Source organism: Sciurus vulgaris, assembly GCF_902686455.1.
Source record: "Sciurus vulgaris genome assembly, chromosome: 10".
Lineage (NCBI taxonomy): Eukaryota > Metazoa > Chordata > Mammalia > Rodentia > Sciuridae > Sciurus > Sciurus vulgaris.
In genome coordinates this window covers 39346537-39355464 of record NC_136470.1, presented here as the reverse complement: position 1 = coordinate 39355464, position 8928 = coordinate 39346537, and the positions used below count along the sequence as shown (strand labels likewise).

Here is an 8928-nt window from a genome sequence, read left to right as displayed (position 1 = left end):
TTATTTTACCATGTTTAACTTTTAAAACTTCCCTTTAGAAAAGTACAAGAAAAATGGGCATCTTTGACGATACCTAAAATGAATGGGTAATGTATGCAGTTGAAAGAAAGTATTCAAAATAATGTGTTTGGCAGAAAGATATATGTTTTGTAGCATCTTTCATAAGTTGTCACTGGAAAAAAGAAAGTTCCATCTTTCAATATCTGTTTTCAAGTCTAAAAAATGTACTAAATGAATAGACAATTCAGTAATGTCCAACAGATAACTAAAATTCAAATTTTATTTTTCCATATTTATCAGACAATGTTTTTTTCTGACAAGACTTTACTGAAAGATGAAGTGCAAATGGGAACCCTGTAAGAATGTTTATAAGAGTTGTACATGACATATTTTAAGCGCCACTAAGTACACATTGAATACTTTGTAAGTATATAGGCATATCAACATGCAAGTGTCATGTACCTAATATTACAATATGCATTTTGTTTTTTAAAATGTTAATGACAAAAGTAGATTCAATAATTGTGTTGATTTTCTGTGCAATATGCTTAATTTTGGTGGGTGTTCTTTATAGCACAGAATTTATTGTTTACGCTGTCATAAATATACCCTTCCAAAAGTTATGAATTTCATGTCATATAAATAGAACAGTTTATTTTTGAAGCTACGTTACTGGGAACACCTGCATTTCTGGGTACCGTTTTCAGAGATAAGTCTTTAAATTCTTTTTTAACATGGCAGACTTATTCCAAGGTTGGTTATGTTGAAATATTTATGATAAAAATGGAGCTTTCTTGAGGGAATATTTTTTGGTTGAATGAAAAGCTAAACAACCAATTCACAAACATTGATGTGAACTGAATATGAAGAAAATAGATCAGCAATTCCAAACTCATAAATCCTTGTGTTACTACTTAACTGCATCATTGAATCTACAATAAGTACAGCAGGTACAGTTAAATAAATTTGTAAAAAGATTAAAATTTTATACATTTATAAGGAGAAATATTACCAGCTTTGAAAAATTTCTAGATTATTTTTCTCTCTGTTCATGAGATTCATTCAACACATTTGAAACACAATGAAAAGCAAAAAGGTGAAAGATATAACAATTCTGTTTACACTCTATAGTTTTTTAAACCAATTAGTGACCACTGCTTTCAACCATCAATATTTTATTGCGTATGACTTTCACTACCAGCAAATATAAAGAGAAAAGTGTCTACTGATATCATGTACAAGGAAAAGCATCTAAGGAAAGAAAGCATTTGAGGTTTGACAGTACTGTGTATAAGTGTAATGTTGCATTTCATACTGCACTTTAAAGTTCATGTAGGAATCACTGCTGCTTTGACCCTGGATGTGGGAAAAGTGCTTAAGTGCTGAGCCCTGGTAGGTTTGTCTTTTGCCCCTGCAAGCTTCAACTATGTTTTAACGTTACTTCTTTTGAAATATACAGTATATTTCAGAGGGGAAAATAGTGGGTTTTTTTCTTTACATCTTTTTCACATTTGGGCCCATTCTCTCCAATAATCATTTCTTGTACATATATATACATATAAGCATGTGTGTGTGTGAGAGAGAGAGAGTGTGTGTGTGTGTATGTGTGTGTGTGGTTATATGTATGCATATTTGTATATATATTTATGCACAAGAAATGTGTTTATATGAAAAAGATGGTAAAGATTGGATCGAAAACTATTTGTAACATATCTATATAACATAGAATCATCTAATTTTAATTTTAAGCATATTTTATAGATTCACCATCAGAATTTGAGAACTGTTTGTGTTCCTTTTTTTCCCTTAGAGGAAAATATGATCACAAAATGGCATTTTCTTTTATGATAATTAAATTACATCATTAAAAAATTCATATTGTGCCTATGCAGGCAAAATAAAGAGGATTTTGTGGCAATACTTTGCATTACTTGGGATTATTTGTTATTAGGAGATCAGTTTTAAAATACTTAAATTTTTGTCTTATACAGATAAAACTTCTCAGAAAAAAATCATGAGCATGATTTTCACTTAGAATAGCATTGGTTTATAAGATTTTTACATTTTAAAAATTAAATTAAGAATCAGGTTGGATTGCAAAGTGTTGCCATTAAATTATTTTTAAAAAATCACAATTACATTACAGTGAAATATTAAATAGGCATGAGAAAAACCATACTTATCAAGCTATCATATTATGCCTACAGGAAAAGTTAATCATAGAGAAGGAAAACAAACGCAGATCCATACACCATAGAATACACTACAAGAAATTGGCTTTTGAGATTTCCCAGGGGGTGGGGAGTGCACTGTTATGAAAGTCCCAAAATAATGCTTCCTGGGATATCCTGTAAATAATCATTTCCTCTATTTATACTGAAGTATCATAGCCCATGTTAAAAGTGAGAGGTAGAAGGATTATTGTAAGTATGCATGGCAGAGTAATTACCAGCTATATCCAATAACTATTGCATTCAATATTAATAATCTCAAGACATAAAAATGCTGATGATTTTAGAACCCATTCTCGTATGTTGTCCCCTTGACTCTCTTAATTATCTTGCATCTTTCAATCCATTGCCTTTGGAAGGGTATAAGTGCAAAGGGAATGTTTGGCGTGGAATAGGGAGAGAAAAGGAAAAATAATAGAGTAGGAAAAGAGATAAAATTGCCATTAAGATATAACAGCTTTAACTATTAATTATTGAATAATTTTTTTTTCTTAATAAAAGTACTTCAATCTATTAAAATACAAACACTTCAAAGAAAGTTTAAGAATTTTAATTTCAACTAGCTATAAATCAAAGTTTAAAACTCAGGTTATTTCTTAATCTGCAATAATGCTAATATCTAAACCAAAAACTAGTTTATTTTATTATGTTGATATTTAAGTAAGAACAACTTATCTTGTTGAGTTACTTGTATTTTTGATTAATGTTTTAGTGTGTGAGAGGTGAAGATTAGCAAACTCTTGGATCTTGTTTAAGAATTTTTAAAAATCCCTTTGCATGAAGTATTCAGCAATAGAATTGCAGATATTGCACTGAGTATATTTCAATATTGCCAGTGTATATTTCAAAACAAATTATATTATCTACACTAAGATTTCCTCTTTCCCAGTATTCAAAATGCATATTATAATTACACGGGTTTCCAACATCCATACACAGCAAGTACAAGATACTTACATGTACGTACACTGTAGTTACCTATATTTTGCATAGTTTTTAGTGTGTACTTTGTGCCACTTAACAAAAAGCATTACTCATCAGTAATTCTCATTAGGTGTCTGATTTATTTCAACCGTGATTATTGGTTAAATTTTTAATTTTTTTTAATATTCATCACAGATTACCATTTGCAAAAGGAAATATTATTGAGCACTTTTAGAAGGCTCTAAGCAATCATAAGTTTCATGGGAAAATTGCAGTCAGACAAGAGGTTTTGCATTTTATCCACAATTAAAAAAAAATGAAATTTAATATTTGTCCTATGTTCAGAGAAAAAAGGAAAAATATTTTCAATGTTCCCCTTGGTAACACTTTGCAATAAGTGGCACTAAATTACACGATAACTGCTATGTTACATGGAAGAGCCATCACTGTCAAACAGCTGCTGTACATGTGCCTATATAGAATCTCAATGCTGTTACAATCATGAGTACATAATTACAAGTGAGCCTGTCCTTTTATTTGAGATATTTATATTTTTACAAGAAATAAAAATAAATGAGGCGTTAACTTCTTTGTCATAATTAGGAAAGTTAGTTTTCTTTCTCTATTTGTTATTTTAATTATGGAGTTTCAATGAAAGATTAAACATCTTGAATCAATATGAGATCATCCAGTCTAGATTAAACTCCAATATCAGGTTCCTTAAACTGCTTCTTGGATTTTCTGGTAAAAGAAAACAAGTTGAAATCTCTCTCTCTCTCTCTCTGTCTTCTTTCTTCCTCTCTCATAAACATTCACACACACACACACATACACACACACAAACACACACATGGTCACCATTATCAGTCTCTGCTCATGCTCTCTGTCTTCACCCTTGCGTTCATGGATTTCCTTTTCTTCTTAATTATGATCATTATTCTACCTAAGACACTCAAAAATGGAAAAGAGGAAAAGAAGAATGTTGTTTAGATTTTTTTTTTTTCCAATGGAGGACAATCAATTTACACTGTAAACAGTACACTGGCAGAGAATAGCTACTTTTGGTAAAGAATAATGTCCATATTCTACAAGGTGTGTGTGTGTGTGTGTGTGTGTGTGTGTGTGTGTGTGCACGTGAGTGTGTGTGCACAAGTCTTTCATTGAGTCCCCTAGCCACTGTGCTCACTTAGTAGAGACAGAAAGTGGCTGGATGCGCATACAAGTATGCACATTTTAGACTTTGCAATGGACATGGGTACTATTTAGAAATCTTATCTCATTTTTTTTCTGACTTGTTGGAATGGAAATGAGAAGAATTCTTATAATTTATGCCTGTTCTAGTGAAAATTAAATAATTTTTAAAGATAGGAAAATATAATTCCATTGCTAATTTTTTCGAGTCATAGAAAATAATATTTAGTTCATATTGAACTCTATTTAACTGGAAAACATTTGATTAGAGCTCACAAATACCAATCTACCAGTTAGTTTTCAAGAGCTCAAATGAGATTTTCTATTACTCTAAAGGGTTAAAAGAGTCAAAAATCTGAAATGCAACCAATTTTGGATTTCTAATTTTATAGTGCTATAAGTAATGATTGAGTTATTTAGGCAACAATTTAGCAGTTGGAGCCAAGTAGAATATAGATGAAATGAAAGAGATGTGAATACAGCATCAATGAAGAGTAGCAATTTTGTAAGTGCATCCTGAAATTAGGCTTTAAATAGTAATTGATGATGCAGTTTATACAACTTACTTCTGCAATAAGAACCTTTCCATTTTGTACTAACAGGATGAATTTTGCTTTGTGGAGTCTTTCTAAAGATTATGCATTGAAAGGTATGAACAGTTTATAAACCTATTCTAGTTTCAATGTGTCTAGTAGCACCTACCTGATTCTCTCAAACTACCATACTATATTAACATATTATTGCATTTTTCCACAGATGGTATGGAGTGAACTGTAAAAACAAGCATGCAATCACATCAATGCAGACTTATTTCCTTAAAATGTCATACTGTATATGATTTATTATGTTAACACTCAACCACATCATATTATTTATGTTCTGTATATTTTGAAAAAGTGCTGCTTGACTGACATCGTCCTTTGTCTTTTGTAAGAAATCAACAAGATAAATGCTTCGACAATCAAAAGAAAAAAAAAACAACTTAAAATTCTAACATTGTCCTTTAAAGATTTATACTTTTTTGATAAATAATCTAAGATACAGCACCCTTGTCTTTCATTCGATATTAATACATGATGTTGTACTCAACCATTCTCATTCCTCAAAAATAAATTCCAAGATATTATTTGAAAAACCCTAGGCCATCATGCTGTCAGACATCACAAGTGTAGCTACCATTTCATCATATTGTTCTTCTTAAAGGTGCAATGCTTGTAAATGGGAAAATATTTTTTTTATCTAACTGGATTTTTATTCTTTAGTATATAATAAATTTAAAGAGAACTATTCTAGCAATATTGTATTTTACTAGAAGAAATAATGACTTTAGATCAACTCTGCATCATATTTAAGAATACAGCAGTTCATAATGGTTAAATACATCAAAATTTCAAAATAATCCAGAGAAAGAGACTTTCTTCACCTTGGAGTTGAAAGCATGGCAGAAATTCTCCATCACTCACTGTTTCATAAGTTTGTACCTCACAAAATGCATAGACAGGAATTTAATATAAAGAATTAGTTCATTTATACAGAAAACATATCTTAAACACTTCTTTTTGGCAAACCAACATAGGTAAGCAGCCCTGGAACTGCCAAATTAAAATTTGTAAATTTTTAGCAAACTAAGAATTTATTTTTAGGTTATTATTCAACTGTGGTTGTAATTTAAAACCTGAGGCTGTGCACTGGTTGTTAGCTTAAAATTACCTTTCCTTATAACATTGTGCTTCCATTGTATAACAAATAAAAATTAACAAGAACTAGAAAATTTTGTCATTGAACAGTGCTAGGACATACAGACAAAAATACTAATACATGTTATCTACTTATAATATTGGTTTAAGTAATATCTAAAGGGATATAATGGACGTTAGAAAATGCTTACTTATGACTGAATTACCTACAGCCAAAAAAGTTAAATATGTATCAAATAATGTTTAATTGGATTTATTATATGCACTATATACAGATACTAAAATGTCTCAAAATTGTGCCCTAAGGATACTTCAATTTTGTTTAGGCAGGTGAGTCCTTTTGGAGCAAATAAATTATAGAATCAAATTGAGAAATGAAAGAAATCTTTGTGATTCTCAAAGCAGTTAAATGTTTGGAACAATTTATCAGTAAATGAAGCTACAATAACCTAATGGTAGAATCTATGTAATTATGTAAGATGTCATGTCATGATTGCAATCCATATACATGACTCCTGTATCAAATACTACATTTTTAAATAGCAAATTGATACAGCATTTCTAGTATAATCTCAAACATTTTAGAAACTATGCTACGGTGTTTGTTCTCAGTTTGTGTTTTCTAGGGCATATGTTTCAAAAACATGTTGTCTTTGAAGATAGACAGGTAGAAAACATTGTTTGTAAACCTCTAATCTTCAATTAAACTTAAGCACATTAGGTCTTTACCTAATCCTGTTACTTGTGAAAGCTGTCCAGTGAAAAACCAATAAAGTCTGTGACTTAAAGAAAAAAGAAATAGGGAGGGACTCTGCATACATTTTTTTTCAATGTATAAAAACAACTCAATATCATGATTCAAGGAGATAATTAACATTGTTAAGGCTGTATATTCAAGCACTGTATGTTAAAAGAGCAATGGTGTGAAATTTAGGCAGTAAGAAATGTCCTGCATTATGGATGGTACAGTAATTAAAGAATGATGCTTTTGACAGCTGATTGTTGGTATACACTGGCTACTGATAGCAGTACAGTATGGAAGTTAATAAAAATAGCAGAAGATGGTAGAAATGATTTCTGAAAGATGATAGCCAGTTTTCTTCAGCAGCCAGCCTGGTAAGTAAAACTCAGAATCGTGGCCTGAATTTTAAATGAAATACTCTTTTTTCTCTTCGGCATTGACTTGGCTGCCTTCAGCATTGATAATGGCTGTGTCAGCATCTGGTGCATCTTCAGCTCCTTTAGCTTCGTTTGTTAAATATGTTCCTGTGGATATTGGAAGAAAACTATGTTAGTTCTGTGAGCCTAGTAAAAAAGCCAGCAATAAAGCTGTATTCATTTAAGGAAAGAACTTATGTTAGATTTCTTATATGTTGGAACATATTCTGAGATGTAACCCACACAATTCACCCTTTTCTCAGTTTTCTTGTGTGTGTTGCTGGTGAAGCTGCTCTTTAATGATTGATAAAGATCACATAAGCAAATGCAGCTGTAGCAATCAGGATCCTTTGTTAAGAGGTGGTTAATGATCATGTCAAATATGTCAACATTCATTTTAGTAAATCTATTTAATAGTTAAGCTATGCCAATTATATGCTACCTGGACCGTTGCAAAAAAATCACATATTTTCCTCACTAATATACTTATTTGTGTTTCCATAAACTTCTAAACACAAATGTCAAACATATACTTATAGTTGGATTTAAAATATAAATCCCAGAGATAAATTACAAGCTTTCATCTATTTTGTGTGTGTGTGTGTGTGTGTGTGTGTGTGTGTGCGCATGTGTGTATCAGTTTTTACTCAACTTAGAATTAGGTTGACTCCGTAAAATAATGTTTAGCCAATAACCAATGCTCACAGAATGAACCACTAGCCCAGAGAAAAAAAAGAAAAAGAAAATTTGTTATTTTTTTCTAAGACAAAAATCTCACTACAGGCATTTGGTGGATTTTTTGTTTCCCACTAGTGAAAAGACATGCAATCATATTAGTGAGGAAAATATGTCAATGTTTTGTAATGGACAAGAGAGCAAACTATTGATAGAATTTGCTTTAAAGTAGCTATCAGAATGAATGGTGACATATTTAACATGTTCATTATCATGAATTTCTTGATAGAATTTAGTATTTGGATCTCCTCTCCCCCACTTTCACACTCTCTCTCCACACACACACACACACACAAACAAACAGAAATCATAAACACTTGTATATTTGCAAATAAAGCTAGTTTTTAGAATTTTTTCTGAAAAAAATGGAGTACTTTATTTAAAATTTAAGTATAAACCCACCTTTATGTCTTGCCAGATATCGACCAAGCAGAAATATAGAGCAGAGTGTGACAAATACAACTACAGCCACTATCCCTCCTATGAGAGCATGATCAGGGCCAGTCTGGCCAGCCAGAGCATTGGGATCTGGAAAAGAGAGGATCATGTTATTCTAATTAGTCTGTCAGATAGTCATACTATACATGTCTACATTAGAAAGTATTATTTTGGAGCTTAACACATTCCTATTATGATAAAATTCATGAATGTGTATTTTAGCCATCATTCAGTCAACAAATATTTACTATAGGCTTATAACAAACAAGACATCTGGGACTATAACATTTGACACATCCTCATTATTGTCTTTGAGTTTACATTTTAAGGGAAATACTGAATAAAACAAAAGCATATATGTGATTTTATACAGTTATATGTTACATGTGTTTTTACATGTTGCATATGTGTAAATATATATGTGTATGTGACGAACCCAACTTAAAAATTTTTAAGTAAAATCATGTCAAGGGAAATGCTGGCACCGAATAGGAAAATTTACCATTCTATAAACATTATTTAAAGCTATGACATTCGATGAATACTCCCATGGA

General features: G+C 31.0%; 1 protein-coding gene across 6 annotated transcripts in view; it reads right to left on the bottom strand.

The window, feature by feature from the left end:
- Positions 1 to 248: 248 nt before the first annotated feature.
- Positions 249 to 8928, bottom strand: part of CADM2 (cell adhesion molecule 2) — a 1028501-nt gene continuing 1019821 nt past the window's right edge. For all 6 annotated transcript variants that reach the window (XM_079155914.1, XM_079155912.1, XM_079155913.1 and 3 more), the window contains 2 exons: positions 8339 to 8464; positions 249 to 7309 (listed from right to left, as the gene is read on the bottom strand). In XM_079155914.1, coding sequence (XP_079012040.1) covers positions 7191 to 7309; positions 8339 to 8464 — 245 coding nt within the window. In that variant the 3' untranslated portion in view covers positions 249 to 7190. The remainder of the gene's footprint in view (positions 7310 to 8338; positions 8465 to 8928) is intronic.